At 29.7% G+C, this 21,277-nt stretch overlaps 1 protein-coding gene across 1 annotated transcript; it reads left to right on the forward strand.

Annotated features, from left to right (window-relative positions):
* The first annotated feature begins 12,732 nt into the window (after positions 1-12,732).
* On the forward strand, positions 12,733-15,984 carry LOC133679370 (methionine gamma-lyase). The gene is made up of 3 exons (XM_062101951.1): positions 12,733-13,271; positions 13,695-14,096; positions 15,148-15,984. The coding sequence occupies exons 1-3, from the start codon at positions 12,884-12,886 to the stop codon at positions 15,720-15,722; spliced, it is 1,365 nt and encodes a 454-aa protein (XP_061957935.1). The 5' UTR covers positions 12,733-12,883; the 3' UTR covers positions 15,723-15,984.
* Positions 15,985-21,277: the final 5,293 nt, after the last annotated feature.

Below are 21,277 nucleotides of genomic sequence, written 5' to 3' on the forward strand. Positions count from 1 at the left end.
CAACACGATTTGATTTTAAATTTGAGCTAAACAAAAAGTTAAGTAAAAAAAAGTAAAGTTAATCTATTAAATCAAGTATAATAACAATATCAAATAACTTTTGTTATCTAAATATTTTTTTATATTAAAAAACATAAGATAGCAGGCCATAAAATTAGAAAATATGTGGTAGTATTTGTTTTTTTAGTAAAAAACACGAGTTATAAAATTATAAAATTTGTTTTTGCTTAAAATTAATCTTTTAGTTTTTTAATCATTTTGATGTGTTGATGTTATAAATAAATTTTAATAAATAAAAAATATATTATTTATATATATTTTTTTTAAAAAAATTCTTTTAAAAAATAATTACTACCATTATATTATATTATATTATATGATATGATATTCAGAGTTAAGAGGATTCTCACATGGTCATGATCCCCACTTCCTCCTGAGAAAAAAAAACAGGTGGAAGACGAGAAAGTGAAACACATTAACTCTGGGGTCTCATGACTTTCGAAGTTTGGGCCTAGAACCGTACATACAGCGATCATAGGACCATTATGAATGTGGAGCGGGGCCCGCCATGATGGAAGATTTTGATTATCAAATCTGTATATGGGACAGATGAGGTGATGGTGTTCTTTTGTACATTTTCGGACAGGGTGTCCTTTGTATGCCGTTCGACAGTGGACACATCACTCTTCTAGTTTTGTCCAGACTCCAGACGCCTCCCATGGCAGCTGCTGTGTGGATGGATTGGCTTTATCAATCAAATCCTTAAAGGAAAAAAAAAGAAAAAGGAAGAAACGTTTTCATGGCCTTGGGAGAATAATTCAGCACGCTTTCTTCTTCGGGGTTCTTTGCCTTGTAAGTTCTTATCCTCGTCCCCTTTTCTCCATCACCAAACTTTTTGCAAAGAGCTGGTATTTATCTTGTCGCTGAATTATTGTCTTGGTGTGTAATTCTAAACTTTGAATAGTATAAGGAATTAATATTCTGGTATTTTATTTATGTGTAATTGGAAGAAAAAAAAAATCTATTGTCAACACCTTCCAATTCCCAATAAAAAAAAGCAGGTTGCTTGGAAACTTGAATCCAATATTTAATAGGATTAAGTTAATCTTTATATTTGGATTTTTTTAAGGGTATTGATTTGAATTCTAAATGGATTTCAATTAATAAAAAGTGATCAAAAATAAATAATTACTATGAGATGTGTTTATTTATAACTTCTTTAAAATGTATATGTTTTATGTTATTTTTAATAAATATATGAGTTCTTGTAACAAAACAAAAATTTACATAACAAAAAGTATTTTTAAATTGAGGATAAATAGTCAAAATTGTTAACTTAATTCATTTTCATAAATACTTCAAATAGTATACTTGAATTTAATTATATGATTTAATATTTTATTTTAAATATAAAAATTATAATAAATTATCAAGTAAATTTAAATCTTTTTATGAATTGACTTTTCCTTGCATTTTAGTTCCAGACAGGCTCTAAAAATTGGCAGGTGGATGGATGAGTGTGGAGTCTTATCCACATCTTTGTGTTTTCTTTTTCTCAATTATTGATTTTTTTATGAATAGTTTTGGTATGAATTTCTTTTTGAACCATTTTAAGAAGATATATTTATTTCTAAAATGTAATAATTAATTAAAAATCGAGTTCCGAGCCATCATGACTCATGGTAACGTCCTTTTTTTCTTCCTTTTCTTCTGGGTCCAAGTAAGCTTGGGAGATTCTTCTATGAACGTAGAGATAGAAATGTCATCGATGATTCATTTATTGTGCTCATCTTCCTGAAGATATTTTAAATTCTACTAGTGCTTTCATTTTCATAAAAAATAAAATTTTAATCTTTTATTAAAGTCGGACCTCCATTGAAAATCCACATAATTGTTTTATGATTGATCTTCATTAAGTGAAATATATTAACCGCAAAATATTTTATATACGTGTGTGTATTTGCAGGTACGAAGATTTATAGTTAAAATCATAGTGCAGTGTATCGATCTTCATCCTAAAATAAATTAGATATTTTGAGAATCTGTTTATTTTTATATCTTTTAAAAATATTTTTAAATTTCTTACTTATATTATATTCTTTATAGATAATTATATCAAAAAATAAACTTTAAATTTTGTAAGTTTCTTTCATTAATGATAAGTCATTCGATATATTATATTGGAATGATTGAATTAATCAAGTTTCAAGTTTATTTTTTAGGGATTAATAATTCGGGTACTATAAATTTTAAGATTATTAGAGACTTATATAGTTATTAATTTTAAAAATTTAATATATAATTTTAAAAAATATATACACATCCCGACGAAGAGATAAGAAGGGTAGACTTAGCCAATGAGATAATAAAGAAAAAAAGTCCTTTTTCAATTACAAGCAAATCACGTGCCTAGCAATTGGTAAACGTGATACACCATTATGGCACCCAGCTTCTTGGAGGGGTCGGCGTGGCCAAACTCAAATGCCAGGTGAGGGAACACAAATTGGATTTTCTTTTCTCTATGTGGGTCTGTTCTGCCTTATCTTCCTGCTAGGTATGGTCCACGTATGCAATGCTGCTATCCTTGGGTTCGTCCGGACGGTGATGCTACAAAAAAAAAAAAAAAGGTTTGTGATCAGCCCTTGGACTTTTGAATAATTTCAATAGTGAAAGTCTCGAACAATAAAAGTTTAAATTGAAACGCTTCTAAATGTACAGGGACCAAAGTATAGTTTAGCCGCAGTGAAAGTGAAATATTGCTGAATAATATATTACACGTACGTGGACACTAAAAGTGATTTGGAGCTGTCAAATTCATGTTTCCTGTGTCTATTTGTTGCCACGGGCAAAGGTAGTGGAGTTCCCTTGGCGCGTGGATGTCTTTATCTCTAGTGACCATCTCTCTCTCTCTCTCTCTCTCTTTTTTTTTTTATTATTATTATATTAATTTCTCTTGCAAGTAATATGCAAAGCCGTATGAGAATTGTGAATCTCAACTGGAAATTGGGAAATTTCGATACAATCCACCAAAGTCCATTAAAAAAATCATCATATTCAGTTGTGGGTTTCTGTAGATAATATTACTTTAGTTTTTCTTTTTTCTTTTTTCCCCTTAAATTCTCGTAGCAAAATTGTTCACTATCCCATTCCTTAAGGTCCGATATCTACGATTGTGTACTCGCCAGCATGTCAAAATTACATACGAGGATTATGTGTGATTCAAGCAATAGCAAGATGTTCATTTCAGGGATAACGTTAATTTGATGTAATAAATAAACAGAAGCCAAAAAATAGTTTTATTTTTTAAAAAAATAAAAAAGTCCACTTAATATTCAATTATTATTATTTCCTTAAATTCATCAAATTCTTTAGTTTTTCTTTTTTTCCTTAAATTCTCTAGCTAACCGATTATTATTATTTCCTTAATATACTTTAGCTAAGCGCCAGCATTGTTTTCCAGTTCTAGTAATTAAATTGAATTGCTTAGTTTTTATTATACATTAATTAATTACGAATTGAAAAGAAAAAAACTGAAGTTTCAAAAGAACATCATTCTTTGCTGAATCACAAAATGATAAACCTTATCTTCGCTCAATTATATCCCAAATAATAGACTGCTGATGGTCACCACCCCACTATGTTCCTTATAAATTTCTTAATCAATTAATAACACGTTAAATGTGTCGTTTAATTTGGTCCCAGAGACGACAGCCCACTCTCGTAGCTATCGAATAAGAATTAAAGAATATTAGCAGTGGATCCGATTTTTTTTTAGCTGTTACAGGAATGTGGTTATGGTTGTGTTTTAAAGTGTTTTTCACTCGAAAATATATAAAAATAATATTTTTTTTATTTTTTAAAAATTATTTTTGACATCAGCGTATCAAAATAATTTAAAAATATCAAAATAATATTAATTTAAAATTAAAAAAATATAAAATTTTTAAATTCTTTTAAAAATACTTTTAAAACACAAAAATAATAACCACCGCACCACAGATATTTTATACCTTTCTTAAGATGTTCGTTTTTTTTGTTTTTGTTCTTTATAAGCCATGTTATTGAAACATGGGAAATGCCTTTTATCGTTTTTCTGATTATCAGAAAGGTGTTTATCATGTCATCACAAAGAATGGATGGTCATGATGGTCTGACAAGGCTAGCACAAGAACCAAGATTTACATCTGCATGACCGCATGAATGAGGTAATCATTTATGTCCTGTATTAACAACCTGGCCGGAGCCTAGCTCAGTTTTTAATGGGATCATTGAAGCCACCGATCCACTTATACCCGGTCAAGTTATAATTTTCTGGACTGTTTGTTTTGTTTTAAATTTTTTTTTTAAATTATATTAATGAACTTAAAAATTTATATTAATTATAACTAAAACTAATCAATATTTTATTATAGCACGAGTTATTATGTATTATAAGTATTTTCAATATGAATTACTTTATTATGTACTATAGTGCGAGTATAGTAGGCTGTGAATATTTCACTATAAACTGCATTGTTTTTTTATAATTCAATATATTCATATCAAATATATTATTATTTATATTATAATATTATTATTTTTATAATAATTTAAATTTTTAATATAAAAATATTATTATTTGTGTTATAAATATTCTTGGAATTCTTAATATAATTACTTGTGTTATAAATATTATTATTTTTATAATAATTCAAAGTTTTAATATAAAAAATATTATTATTTGTGTTATAAATATTCTTGGAATTCTTAATATAATTATTTGTGTTATAAATATTATTATTTTTATTATAATTCTAAATTATCATCTCAAAATATTATTATTTGTGTTAGATATATTGTTGGGTTTCTAAATATAATTATTTGTGTTATAGATAGTATTATTATTACCATTGAAGAAAAATCATATATTTTTTAAAAAATAATTAAAAAATATAAAAATTTGAGCATACAAGTTAAATATTATTATTAATATTATAAATAGCCATGCCAGGTTTAGCATTGTGCAGGACTTAAAATAGTCTTAGATCCTGCCGAGTACAAGATCTAAATAGCCTTGGGTTCTTGCCGTTTAAGGACCCCAATAGCCTGGGGTTCTAGCCACGACAAGACCCCAAATAGCCTTGGGTCCTGCAACCTGAAGGACCTGAAATTAACCCAGATAGCATTGGGTATTGCCATCATCAGGACCTAAATTTTTTTATGAAAATAAAAGGTGAGCTCGCAACGTATTGCGGGCCACCTAACTAGTAATACACTAAAAGTTGTCGGGTTTCACTGTAGTTAAGCACTGTTCACACACACACACACACAGAGCATTGTGGATTTACTGTTCATTTTCTAATAATTCATTCTGGTCCTTAAAGTTTTATTTTATGCAATTTGATCCTAGTTGAAGGTCAAATACTTCTAATTTCTTAGTCAATAGTGAAATTAAAAGAAGAGTAAACCGAAATTAAAAAGGCGACATACATGAGTGGCGTGCCAGGAATTGCATGAAAAATACACTAAGCTCATCAATATTTAAAAATAACACAATTTATACAATTTAGGTCCTTTAAAAATTTTTAAAAAACATTTTTGATACACAAGTTTATTTTTGTTATTTTTCAATTCCTAATTAGAGATAGGAGAGAGAAAGAGGGATTGCTGGATTCTATTAGTGAGAGAAAATCATCATTCACCCCATTTTCAACTATCAAAATGGGGTTTCTTGGTGTCCACAGATTCCTAGATATGAGAGGAGCTTTATTGTGATTGTTTGAAGTCTCAATATTAGATGCAAAACCAAATCTAAGACATGAAAAACAAAACTAACTCCGTTTGATTTCTAGTTCTTGAGCTATTGTTGGGTATTTGGAGGTGACAAAATGGTTTGCGGGTGTTATAATGGTGTTGGTGAGGTATTTTTGAATTGAAATAGCTTTAAAATTAGGTTTTTTTAGCCAATAGAGTTACTATCCCGATTTCCTAGCCACTACTATGGTGGACGAAATGCAGGCTTGCAGATAACATGTTGTCTGTTTTGGCGAGCGAAGTGTCGTCAACTTATTTAAAAAAAAAAAAAGTCATCCAACCATTTAAAAAAAACAAGCCCAGACTAATGAGCTCGGGCTTAAAGGCTCACTAACGCTTATAGGCTCTTCATTACATAAATTTGAAGTTGATGAAATGGTTTGCAAGGTTCATGAACATATATTTATATATTAATGAACCTTGCCAAATGATAAGAGAAAAACAAGAAGAAAATATTATGATGTTTATCTTAAAGGTCATCACTTAGGAAAATAGCCATAATAAATTTTGGTGTTTTATATGAGGGGAACAAATCTTATCATGACAACCATTTACTATGCCTAAACCATTCCAACATGACAACCACCATTTAGTAGGCCTAGTTATGAAAAAATGATATTGGTGCACTAGAGGCTTTTGAAAATTTATTACATCATGATTAATAGGTATATTTGAAATCAAATTAAAAGTGAAGTCTGCTCCTTTTTTGGGTTAAATTTTTTCTAGAATTTAATTTTCAACATAAGTTCCTTAACATGGAATATTAAGATATTTTAAATAAATTATAGGTGAATGAGAAATTAATTTCAAATAACCTTTAGTTGGTATATTTTAGTAAAACCTAAAAACCCTTAGAAAAACTTTATCCCATATAAAAATAAAAAAAAAACTTCCTTGGTGTTTATAAAATGAGTAGTTGAAAAGTTAAAATTAAGCTAAAATGACACTCAAGTTTTTAAAAGGAAGAGGTCATAGGCAAAGCAAAGTTTGGACTTAAACCCTCCCCACACATTCGTCTGACTTATGCTTAGGCTTTGGGCCAGGCCTGGGCTTGAGTTTTAGTTTATTGTAAAATAATATTTTGAGCTACAGAAGATTATTTTTTGCCAACTGAAATTTATGCTTGTGGCTAGTCCATGAAGAACTATTTCTTCATGCTCATTGTTTGTCTAGTCCAGCCCATAAATGTTAACAGTCTTTTCTAGAAGCTTTTGTTGCAAATTTCAACAAATTTTTCAGTTTAAAAAATATAAATTTATGACCACGATGTTTAGATTTGATTCTGGATTTATGGTGCCTAATCAAATGTTGATTATTTTTAGAATTAATTCTTCAACTTGTTAGCTTCCAAAATCTCCTATAAAAAAGATGATGAAAGAAGAGTTTCAAACTATATATATTTTTTATTTTTATACACTCCTTTTGACCCTGTATTTTAGTTTTAATTTCTTATTTTAAGCTTTGGTTTTCCTTTCAAATTTAAAGTTTAGATTCATCTTGTTGAGAGATATTTGAGTTTTATATTCATGTTTAGAGGTGTATTTAAACCAATACAATGTTATTGAAATCTTAAGAGATATATTGTAAACATCCTAGATGCATTTAGATTTTTTACACTTTATTTTATAAGAAAAAATAGATTGGGTTGAAAAAGATTTTCTCCGACTTGATTTTATGTTTTTTGACCAATTTAGAGGGGTTTGAGTTATGAGATTTATTTTTTTTGAGGTTACAAAGGTGTTTATTAGGTGTTTTTAGGTGAAATAGGATTTTTAAAAAGTAGCGTTTTTTAGTCTAAAAAATATCAGCTTGAATTTTTGACGAAATTTCTGGTGGTTGAAAATTATATTTTTCAATGACATGTCGTCTAATTATTATTATTTTTAAAAAATAAAGATGACACGATGTCCACCCTTAAGCCAGGAAAAAAAAGATTAGACATTTAAGTCTAACCTTGTAGATCCCATTTTAAGGGCCAAACACACTAGCTCACATAAGCATAAACACTTGACCTCTTTTAGCCTTTAATTTGTTTTCTTCTTTGGTTTAAATTTAAATTCATTCTTTTTTTGTTTGTATCTTTAATTTAATTTTATTGATTTTATGTGAATGTCCAAATTTTAGTGTCATATAATTAAATTGAAGATATATTCTAAAAGAGTTTTTTTTATTAAACTTAAGCAAGTATGTGACTCAAGCATGAATTTTGTGTATTAACTAGGTTGATCTATTTTGATCCAAAATATGATCATCTGAATATTTGATTTTTTTTAAAATGAAACAATGTGGTATTAAAAGTCTTTTTTTTTCCTAAACTATGTCTTGAAAATCTAAATTAAAACTCATTAAAATTAATTAATTAAAAATGTGTTTGAGATATTATTTAATAAAGTCCAATTCGATTTTTACTTTTTTTTTAATAGGATCATAACATATGTTTTTTTTTTAATATTAACAAGCATTTTTATTCCAATCCTTCATGATATTTTTTTTTTGTTTTTTTCCCAAAAGTTTTATTCAAGCGTTTTCCTTTGCATCTCTATTTTTGTTGGCATATAATTAAATAAAGATCTTGATTAAAAAAATTATTAAACCCATTCAAATTCATGATCCATGTGAAAGGTTTGACAGGTCAACCTGAATCGATTAAGGACGTCGTCTTGAAATAACTTTTTTCTAAAAATATAAAAATGATTTTGGCTTTATTTTTTTAAATTAAATTAGGTTTTGAATGTAATGACCAAGTCACGTTTGGACCCACTAGCTTGAACGAGCATATCTAGTCAGCTCCAACATGGTTTTATTTCAAATTCAGGCTATGCAAAGGGCCATGTTGTAGAGCCAAGTAAATTAATGAAAACAAAAGGAAATATACCTTCAAGTTATGGTGTTTCAATTAGGTTTTAAATCATTTTCAAAAAATATTAAAATAATTGTGGCTTGATTTTTTTTTCAAATTAGGTTCTTAGCATAACGACCAAGTCAAGTTTGGACCCGTTAGCTTGAACGAACATATCAAGCCAACTCCAACACAGTTTAATTTAAAATTCAGGCTATGCATAGAACCACATTGTAGAGCCAAGTAAACTAATGAAAATAAAAGGAACTATACTAGCAAGTTATTTTGTTTCAATTAGGTTTTGAATTTTTTTCAAAAAATATTAAAATGATTGTGGATTGATTTTTTTTTTTTATAAAATTAGGTTATGAGCGTAATGACCAAGTCAAGTTTGACCCTCTAGCTTGAACGAGCATATCAAGCCAACTTTAACATGATTTAATTAAAATTCAGACTATGCAAAGAGTCACGTTGTGAAGCCAAGTCAAATTAATGAAAATAAAAGGAATTATACCAGCAAGTTATTTTGTTTCTATTAGGATTTGAATCTTTTTCCAAAAAATATTAAAACTATTGTGGCTTTAATTCTTTTTTATCAAATTAGATTTTGAACGTAATGATCAAGTCATATTTGGCCCCACTAGCTTGAACGAGAATATTAAACCAACTCTAATATGCTTTAATTTAAAATTTAGGGGCCATGCATCCAATCAAGTCAAATTAATAAAAAAAAAAGGTACTATAGTAGGAAATTATTTTGTTTTGATTGAGTTTTAATTTTAATTTCTTCTAAAAAAAATTTGACATGTAGTTAAATAAAAAAAATGTTAAATAGTATGATGCAGTGCATTTATTGTTAATGATTCTTTTTGGTGTTTATTATTGAACATAATTATTAATTAATTTCATTAAATGCATGCATCAAGTTTTCAATTTAATTTTGAAATTTCTCTTAGTTTATAAAAAATTAACAATATCTGTATATTTATTTTTTTAACATTAAAATTAATTTTTGATCTGGTAGCAATGGAGAGCGCAGCGGGACCAGTTACAAACTCAAAAACGATTCTATCTTTTCTTTTCATAACCTTCATTTTGGAACTTTTAAAACATTTTTATATTGTCCATAACTTTTTCGCAAAATATTCTTTTAACTGGACGTCTTTGTCTCTGACCATCACTACAGTGACAACAATAAAAACTACAGCTACGGTGCAGCCATGGCCTCCATGATTATAAAATTCGGATTCTTTTTATAGCCGGACTATCTGGATAAGATAAAAGATCAAAATGAATAAGAATTTAATAAAATTTGATTGATTTTTGACTTAAATAACTCGATAAAATCTGGTTAAAACTTTTTTTTTAAAATGTGTTTTTTCTTCCTAATCAGAGATATTTATTTTTAGTTTTTTTTAGTTGATTATTAATCATTTTCAAAGTTTACTATATAAATACTAGAAGAATATTTTAATTTTTTAATGTGAGATTTAAAACTTTTTAGTATATATACTCTATGTTCATAAAAAAAAATTATGTTTTTTCAATGCGGAATAAAAAACCTTTTAAAATATTCTTTTAAATTTCATTATTTATAACATATATAGTTTATATTTACATGAATTATTTTTTTATTTTATTATATTAAATATTAAAACTTTAAATATATTTTTTTAATTTTTTCAAGTTGACTAGAATCAAACTATATAACCCGAGACCCAACTTCTTAACCGGTTCAACTGCCTGGTCGGTTCTAATTATGTGCCACAATCACATCCCAATCTCCAAGGCAAATAAATCTTATTTATTCCTACAATTTGTATTTCCTTTCTTGAAGGGAAGCGCATGCCTTTTGTATGGAAATGAGCCACAACAGGTATGGTTAGTTATGGAATCCAGAAATACAGTAATTTATCCAGTTCAAATACTGTGAAATACGCATTCCAGAAATATATCTGATATAATTGAAAACTATAAAACCAATTTAGAAAATTTAGTAGCTGTTGTTGATAAAAGCTGAAAGGAAGGCGAATTAACAAAAACTAATGTGTGTGGTGTTTTCAATATGCATAAAATCATGTGATTTTTTTTAAAATTTTAATTTAATCATCAAACTTCTTCTTTTACACAATTAAACCATTTTAAAATAAAATTAGCACCAAATAACATCTTTTTGGAGGAAGGGTTAAATTGAAAAAGAATAGACTGGAGTGAAAAACACAGGTAACATAGGTAGTGCTTTCAAATTTGTTTGTGAAATACATTTTAGGCCCCCAACTATTTTTATTATAAGGTGATCGATCTCTTTAATTAAAAAAAATATTTTGGTACCAAACTTTAATTTTCTTATTTTCCAGTCCTTTTTGCATGGAAAGAAAGAGACGAGTCGTTAGATTCTGGTAAAGAAAAAGAAAACTCTTTGTTGGTGACGATTCCGACCACCAAATAACTTAAAATTGGTGTCAACATGTTTCATAAGATGAATGGAGTCTGGTGGTAATTGTTTTAAGCCTTAATGTAGCCTAAAAACCAAATCTAAGTTGAGGGTACAATACTTTTTGCGATTTGATTTAGTGATTTTGGCTGTTTTTTTGGGTTTAATGAGTTGTTAGATTGGTTTCTTAGTGTTCTAGAAGTATTTGTAAGGTATTTTGTGGTCGAAATGAGTTGAAAAACAAGTTTTTTAGGTAAAAAAACTGTAGGCCTGATTTTTTAGCTACCATAGCAATGGCCGGGATCTAGGCTGGCATACGACACGTTGTCTGCAACAACAGGTGACGTGTCGTTTGCCTATTCTTTTTATTTTTTATTTTTTAAAATTGGGGTGGACGACGCCCCTTCTAGAAAAGAAAAAAATAGCAGGCCTCGACGTGTGACCATGGGCTTCAAGCCCCATGTGCCTGAGTTTTTCCTATTTTGGTAATTTATTTTTCAATTAATACCTTTTTTATGTCTTTTTTTAAATAGTTTGTAAGTTTATTTTTTAATTAATACCGCTGCTATGCAATTTCTTATTGCTTATTTAGTCTTTTTTAAATAGCAATTATTTTTTAATTATATTGGGTGTCTTTAATTTTTCATGAGGTTAATATGATTCATTTGTATTTTTTATATATATACTTCATATAAATTTAATTTAATTTTGTCAATTAAAAATGTTTATTTTTATGATATTTTTAATATGTGCAACCTTACATAGTATTTTATTTTTCCTTTTGTTTTATTCAATAAATTTTATGAGTCTGTTAATTTGTATTATAAATTAATTTTAATAAATTAATTTATTAAAATAATATAGTAAATGACCCATGTGATGCTATCAAATATCTCAATTTATATTTTTCTCTTAATTTTTACAATTTTATTTTTATTTATCGACAATTTTTTTATCAAATTATTCTGACCTCATGATCTAAAATGTATAAAAATATGTAATCTTGATGTATCTCATGTTCAAGTCATGAATTTTACTTGTTAACCCAACTTTGCTAGTAAAATTTTTTTCATTTATTTTTTTGTTGTTGTTTTATTTTTTATTTTATTATTAAATTAATTAAAATTTCACTTGATTACTTTTACTTTTTTTTAAAAAAAAATTTATCTTTTTTTTTCCGGTTTTTTTTTTAATCTAGGCCGCGACATCACGCTTGCTACCGATTTAAAGCGTGTTTGGCAGTGTGGTTGTGTGTGCTTTTCAAATAACTTTTCGTGCCAAAATGCATGCCAAAGATGTGTTTTTATTTTTTAAAAATTATTTTTGACATCAGCACATCAAAACGATCCAAAACGTACAAACCATATTAAATTTTAGCAAAAAAAAAAAAATTTTCAAATTTTTTGAGAACGCAGCCGCAGCCGCGTTCCCAAACGGGGCCTTAATATCTTACCAATCTATGTAGAATTTTTTGTAATTTGAAGATTCTTCATTTCAGACCACATAAATGAAACGGTGAACAGATTCCCAGTTAATTAATTGATTTACCCTCTAAAAAATGTCTACATTCACTGTACTACGTTATAAACACCTAATGGCTTATAACCATATAATTAATGACCTTTTGACCTCATTACAATATTTTGAATAAATTCTCTCTCGTTGGCAGCTCTGCTCTCTCTCTATAAATAGAACCACAAATCCTTCTTCCACATCAATCATCTCTCATTCCCTTATTATTGTGTTTTTTATAATAAAAGGGTTAAAGGATTCTTGTCTACATATCTCTCTCTTTGATTTCTTAATAGTTAGTAGCCATGGCTGAAACCAAGAACCAACAGGGCTTTGTTTTTTCCGGCAAGAAAAGATCATCGACAGGGCAAGATGGTGATGATGATTTTATTGTTGCTAATAAGAAATCAATGTTGTCTACAGGCTTGCCTTCCATGTGGGAGGACCCAGCTGCAGCATTAGCTTCCGCAAGGCATGAATTTGGTGAACATGGTGGTGTTAACATGTCTATTGAGGCGTCTGCCACCTTCACTGTCATGGAGCCTGAGACCATGCGCCGGATGTTTGCTGGCGAGCTTGGTCCTGACCGTGACTTCTTCATATACAGCCGGCACTTTAATCCCACAGTTTTAAATCTTGGCCGTCAGATGGCTGCCCTTGAAGGCACCGAGGCTGCCTATTGCACCGCTAGTGGTAAATTAATTTTTATTACTATCAATAGTTTCTACAATTTAAGAATAATGGTTTTTTAATGGCCAGCTTATACATAAACCTAAACTAAATTAGAATATTAAGATTGATTTTTTTTTTTTAAAAAAAACACTCTCCACAATTTGTGAGTTGTAATTGCACAACTTGTCTTGATTATGTATGTTACTTGAGAATGCATATAAATTTGTGACAGATTGGTACATATATATGCGTCATGAATTTTATAGGATTTGATTCCAGAAATAAACTTCTTGTATTTTTTTTTTAATTTTTTTTTGATATACACAGTTTGATTTTGAATATTGGGTCAATAAGGCACCTAAAATAAGGTATCTATTTTGATGGGAGAAAAGAAAACATTTACAAAAAAATCATAATGGACTTGGAATGGTTTGTTTTGGACAGGCATGTCTGCGATATCATCTGTGTTGCTACAACTTTGCAGCAGTGGAGGCCACATGGTGGCATCAAGGACTCTCTATGGTGGGACTCATGCATTACTAACCCATTTCTTACCAAGGGCATGTAACATAACGACAACATTTGTTGATATCAATGATCACGAGATGGTGAAAAATGCAATGGTTGAAGGACAGACCAAGGTTTTGTACTTTGAGTCCATGTCGAACCCAACTCTGACTGTTGCTAACATCCCTGAACTGAGTAGAATAGCCCATGATAAAGGGGTGACAGTTGTGGTGGACAATACTTTTTCTCCGATGGTTCTGTCCCCGGCTAGACTAGGAGCTGATGTGGTTGTGCATAGCATCTCCAAGTTTATTAGCGGTGGAGCCGATATCATTGCAGGTATATTGCAAATTTGACTCTTCCAAATTTCAGATTTTGGAATCAACGTTGCTTAATTTCTATCCAAATTCGATACGGTATGCTGTCGACACCCCATGTTTGGCAGCCTGTAAATTTTGAGTATTGCGTTTCTTTCTTTGTTGTGATTGTTATTGTTTTTTATATCAAAATATATTAAAATAATTTTTTTTATATTTTAAAAATTATTTTTAAAATTAACATATCAAAACAATTCAAATTATTCAAAAACATAATTTTTAACAAAAACTTAAAAATTTAAACTTGTTAGAAACACGGTTCGGTTTGTATTGTATTTCCAATCACATCATTAAACATGGTGACAAGACTTAGATTGGTGGAACTGGGATTTAAAGGTGAAGATATTGGAGAATTTTCTCGAATCTATCACAAAAAGGAAAAAACATTTGTATGACCGGTGGAACTGGGATTTAAAGAGTGTCCAACAAGTGGTTAAAGAAATGAGGAGTTCGAATCCAAAATATGACAAGACTCGAGGGGTGTTTTTAGGCTTATCAACACCATGACGAGACTTGATTATCTTTTAACAAAAGAAAATTAGTGGTGCCATGGAATCTTTTAAGACATTGATTTTTAGGGGTGAAAATATTTAAGTATGTTATCTAGGATATATGATGATGCATGCTCACGTGGACCTCCTGAGTTCATGCGGATGCAATGATAGCTTTCTTCGCTCGTGAATGATGGGTGTCTTCAAGTCACTTTAGAACATGCCAGCTTTTACTAATGTTTATAAATTTCTGTGGTTTCGTTTTTGACATTTCAATAAGATTTTCTTGCAGTTGGGATCACACACGTGATCTGAGTTTGGTCTTTTGCTTTATTGTTTGTGTGACGTGTCCTTCATCTTGTTTGTTTTCACTTTTCATCTTGTTTGTTTGCGGATACCAAGAACAGTCGTGCTAAGCTATTAAACAGTACTTGCTCCTGTTTTCTTTTTCTTTTTTCAAATCTCTACCCATCCTAAAGGTAAACAAGAATTATTGCTAATGCATTAATGGAATATTCTCAGGTGCTGTTTGTGGTCCAGCCAACCTGGTGAATTCAATGATGGATCTTCAGCATGGAGCCTTGATGCTTCTTGGTCCCACGATGAATGCCAAGGTTGCCTTTGAATTGTCAGAGAGGATTCCTCATTTGGGGTTGAGGATGAAGGAACATTGCCACCGTGCAATGGTTTACGCCACCAAAATAAAAAAACTAGGCCTCAATGTCATTTACCCGGGCCTTGAAGATCACCCTCAGCACGAGCTCTTGAAGTCCATGGCAAATAAAGAATATGGGTTTGGTGGGCTGCTTTGCATTGACATGGAAACTGAGGAAAAGGCTAATCGTTTGATGAACCACTTGCAAAACTGCACTCAATTTGGGTTCATGGCAGTGAGCTTGGGCTATTACGAGACCCTTATGTCCTGCTCTGGTAGTAGCACTAGTAGTGAATTGAATGACGAGGAACAGGCACTGGCTGGCATTTCACCAGGACTGGTGAGAATTTCTGTGGGATTCGTTGGCACTTTGGCTCAGAAATGGAGCCAATTTGAGAAGGCTTTTTCAAGACTGCAGGATTCGGGATTATACAAGAATTGAGCTCATATCCAGTGTTTCATCAAGTGTTGTTGGTCGCTCACTTGGTTGGGTTGTCGTGTTAAAATGAGTGCTGAGTACCTTTTGTGTTCATACAGTTTATGCTCTGGATGTTATGGACAGTATAATAATGGTTCTCCTGTTCCGTCTTTGAGTTCAAATCATTATCTGTGTTGCTTGCTAATGTTCCTTGTGGCCTTGAAGCTGTTGAAAACATCCCTTCCATTCCCATCTTAAATGAATGATTATGACCATTTTGATCCAACTTCGATCTTGTCCTAGCTCCGTGGAAAAAACTTGTTATCTGCAGGGCTTCATTTTAGGCCCCTACCGATCTGTAATCCTCCTCTACTAAAGCAATCCAAGCTAAAAGTTCAATGCTTGATAGCATTCATTTGTTCGTTGTAAGCATCATCGAGTAATCTGCCCAGGATAAGAGTATGGTGCCAAGTATAGCATCGACAAGGATGGTAAAAATGGTGGACACTGCACAACCCAACTCATAGCAAACGGATTGAAACCATAATTATCAGACCCGGCGGTGAGATGCCGGGTTCAAAACTAGGTTCTTTTTAAGGGCCATTGTCAGGCAGATCCTGCACACTAGTCCCATACAAAGTCCAGTTTTCACTAACATTTGCCATCCAAGTACATCCTTCTTTGCTCTAGACAATGGCACTTCACTAGTGTAATTTTAGCAACAATTCTCTTTTCTAGACAGACATAGAAAATTTCAGTTCAAAGTTGGGAATTGATTATCAGGCTCAAACTCATTATCTTCATGAATATCTTCAAGTCTGTCGAAGTAATCTCAATTTCATTCAAAGAAGCAACAGCGGGAAAAATTAAAATAAAAAAAGAATTCACTTTTCTTGTGTTTCCTCCGCTGCGGCTGAGTCAAAAGAAAATTTTAACATAAGAAAAAAGCTCAGGTGATGACAATTCTAGCAAGTCCAGATTAACTTTCAAACTGATATATAAAATCAAAATAACTCACATAAAAAAAAATAAAAAAAATTGCAAAACTCCAAGTTTAATAATCAAATACAAAGGATGAAACAAAAAAAATAATTTTAAAAAATATAACATTGAAGAAGAAAACTCGAGTTAACTCGGGTTACTTGACTAACTCATATTTTCGTTAAAAATAAAGTTTTATAATTTTTTTATTTGTTTTTTTATAAAGTTATTATAATCTCATGATCAATGTCGTGAATTTAAAAGGTTAACCCGAGTTAACTTCTATTATTTTTTAATTGATTTTTTTATTTCATCATTTAACAATGAATTTATTAGAAATTGAGCTTAATATGTGTTTTTACTTGATTTTTACATGGTTATCCTGATCTTATGACTCAAAACTAATAGTTTGGCAGGTTAATTTAAGTTGACTAGGATAATTTTTTTAATTTTTTTTTAAAATTTTATTTTTCAACATTGGATTAAGTATTGATCTTCATATTTTATTTTGATTTGATTTTTATAGAGTTATTATTATCTCATAACCCGGGTCATCGTAAATTTGACAGATTAACCAAGATCGATCCAATATGTTGTTATCTTAATATTTAAAAATAAATTTCATCTAATATATCATCATATAAATATTTTTAAAAATGTCATCAACATGTGTTGAATTTTGAGTTAATGATTAATTTTTTATTAAAAAATATATTAACAATGCTTAATTTTATTTTTTTAACATTAAAAAAAATTGATTTGATTAGCAATATAACACCAACTAATAATCTAATATTACATGAGTGTGATAAATTAATCGAGTCACAAGTTTATCTGTTAAGGTACCCAGATTTAAGAGTAAAACCAATCAAGACTAAGCTTTCAATCGCAAAATCTCAAAATCAAACCACCAGAAAACTATGATTGAAACTAAAGTGGTGATGGCTAATGGCATTGACTAGTAGGAAACTCTCAAAGTTTTCTTAGTTAGGATAAACTCGTTAATTTATAGGATCGGATTAAAAATTGATTTTTAACACAAAAAATAATAATACAAGTATTGTTAAAAAAAACTAAAATTATTTTCTTTTTAATTATAAACTTAAAATTTGGTGTGTGTATTTAATAAAATAAATTTATAATTATATATGTTAATAAAGATTAAAAAGCATTGTTAACAATAACTAAGGAAGTCTAGAAATAGATACAAATTAAAAAATTTGACTAGGAAGCTTTGAGATAGATGTAAATTAAAAATTTTAATCCCTGCTGAGGATCATTTAATTTTTTTATTTAATTACATATCAATATTTCTTTAAGAACAATAGTAATTTGAATTCTACTTAAACAAAATAATTTGCTTGTATAATATATAATAAAAAAGTTATATCTTTTTTTTGTAAAAAAAAGGCTTAATAAGAAAAGAAGGGATTATATTGTTTTATTAGATTTTTTTCTATTTCAGACACCACCATATCATAATAATAAAAGCAAGTTTAAATGAAAAAAAATAATATTTTGATAATTTTAACATGAATATATTAAATAATATAAGGAAAATAAACATATCACGAGTTAACGCGAAGGACATTTTGGTTGTGTCACCAAACCCGGTTCGGCTCGGCAAGCCAACCTAGAGACCTCATGATTCAACCCTTTATCTAGTTTGAGTTTCAAAATTAAACCGGATTGGAGTTGACATGGTGTGATTCATTTTATTGAAAAACTTTTTAAAAAGGTGTTGTTTTAGTTTTTTTTTTATATAAATAAAAGTGAGATGATAGTGTTGTGGATCGATCTGGGTTAATCTACTAAATTCACGATTCAAATTATGGACTCAGTTGGGTAAGATAACTTTGTTTGTCCGAGTTTGTTTTTTTTTTTATCTAATAATATGATAATACAAAGAGATAGCACAAGAAATTTACCCAATTAAATTAAAAAGTGAACACAAAAAATAAAGAAAGGTTATATAAAAATAGTGTTTGATAATATTATAATCTTATTAGGAAATAAAGTAAAAATTAAACAATATTTAATAAAATAATATTCTACATACATTTTACATGAATTAATTTTAAAAAAATTCAATTAAAACTGAAGATCCGAGCTTTTGCCCAGCCCAATTTCAAATTTAACTGGGCTAAAGTTAATTGTATTGACCTTTCTGTCTCAACACATCCTAACACAACCCGGTTAAAATCTAGTTTAACTAAAAACAAATTACCTTGATTCTCTCAAGCACAATAACACTTTACTTGTATTTCTTTTTTAAAATTACATTTCACACTGATCAGTAAAAAATTTAAATTTTGATAAAGAGATGAAAAAAATACCCCAAACTTGTTTTGTTCTTGTTTTTCATCTACTTTGTCCTCATTTTCTCTCTATCGGCCCATCTCCTGCCTCTACCTTCCTTCTCTTCTCACCTTGGTTGACCAAACCAGGTAATGAAACCACACTCATCTTCTTCCTTTTTCTCTTCTTTTGTCTTCCTGCCATGAAGGACTATTACACCCATGTACTTGAAATTAAAATAAGACCATAAACCCTAATTTGAAATAAGAATCCCTGATTTATTAGAACCTATTACTACTTCTTTGGTGTCTCTTCCTCTTCATTTTTAGATCGATTTTGTTTTAGTGTTCTGGACAAGTGAGATTTGGTTTTGGGAACGGATGATGACAAAGATTAAGTTACTCTTGAAGATTGGGTGAAAATTGAGTTTTATAAGATCAAGGTTTTTCAAGATCTGGTATTTTCAATTTGAATTGTGCCCTGGATTTTCTTATAAGATCAAGGTTTTGGAAACTTTAGAGTTGATGGTTTTTCAAGATCTGGGCTTTTCAAGATCCAGCTTTTTAATTGAATTGTGCTGGAATTCATTTTTCAAAGGTTCAGTTTTTAGTTCCATTTGTGGAGGGTTTTTAAAGATAATTTAAGAATGTTATGGAAAGTCAAGTTAATTCAAGCAGATGGTGAAAAAAAGGGGGAAATATGAAGCTATTTTCTCAAATATAAAAACTAAATATAACAATAGCTTGAATTTCAGGGAAATCATAAACCATCCAAGCCAGGAGTATGGAAAATATGAAGCTATTTTCTCAAATATAAAAAACTAAATAAAACAATACAATGATTTTCTAAAAAAAATAAAACAATCACACCTTCAAAACAAAAAATTACAAAATTTATTGTGACCCCCTCAAGTTTATCCCTTAATTGTGCGTTTAATTACGTGTAAAATATACAAAAAATACATGCGTCTACTATTCTAGAAACCTTGCTTATAAGTAGTTTAATGAATCCAGTGGACTTAGTAATACTCTAACTAAATACTTAGTTCTGTCAAGGTGTGTGTGTGTGTATATAATTGAAGAATGGAACGAAGAAAGGATGATTTGATTAGGAAAGAATGAATTTTTTTATTTAAAAAAGGACAAAATATAGAACATCAATGCTATTCAAAACTCCAAAGGTTCCAAAACCATAAAACTATGTTGAATTCTGGTAAATTTACTAGCAGATTCGAGATCATATTTTCGAAGGTTAAGAATTAATCTCAAATAACTATTCTTCTAAAACGACGAATTAACAACCTTCTAATTGAGAGTGAGGAAAGTAACAATAATGTCGTATATCCATAAATGTGTATTTAATAATGTAGTTGGAAGTGTTTTTTCAAGACGTTTTTAATTTAGAAAATATCAATGGATATTTTTCAAATATTTTTTTTAATATTCTTGACATAAAAAAAACATCAAAATAATAATTTTTTAAATTAAAAATAACTTTGAAAAGCATTTAAAGATATAACAATAAAAAATATCCAAATAAATGTAGATAAGATCACCAATAATAACTATCATTTTAGGTCCATATTATTAGTTTTTTTTAATTATTATTTTCATTCAAACCAATGGCCCAAGACAAACTAGGGATCATGAGGTTTGTAAGGGTGATGGATGAAGCAATGAGGTCCAGTAAGCCTTGACTATTAGGCAAGTTTTCTCTACAAGGTTTTTTTCATGGCTCTAGCGGGCTTGTTGATAAAGGTAAAGAATCAACACATATCATTACCACCATTAGTGCTAGCAACCAGGCAAGTTATACCCCAATATACACATGTAAAAGGGGGCTTTGATTTTCAAATGACTCTAAGTAGAGCTTAAGGTTGATTGGTTGATATGCTCAACCTTGACATACATTTGAGATATGTACTCTCTTGTCTGTCAAACATTAACGAATTCAATGTCCTCTACACCTAGAGTGCTGAGGGAATCATCCTTAAGGGCCTGAGGTAGCCTTCCTCTCCCCTGAGATTCATTAGTAGCAACGAGAGAAAGACTTCTCTTGCAGGGAGAGCTACTCTCCCCCTTGCTTGAGGTCGATGTTAGGGCTCCATCCCCTCTAATTTTAGGGACCAATGTGATGAATCTTGTTCCCTATTATTTCCCCTAGTCTCAAGTTGGAACCTAAACTCCTTATTAGATATAACAACATTCCTACTTCTATGGATATACCTGACTCTTTTACGATCCATTACTTTATTCAAAGTAAAAAATGAAGAAGTTTCTAGTGAAAATCACCTAAGGTGA

This window comes from Populus nigra, chromosome 1 (genome assembly GCF_951802175.1).
Source record: "Populus nigra chromosome 1, ddPopNigr1.1, whole genome shotgun sequence".
Taxonomy (NCBI): Eukaryota; Viridiplantae; Streptophyta; class Magnoliopsida; order Malpighiales; family Salicaceae; genus Populus; species Populus nigra.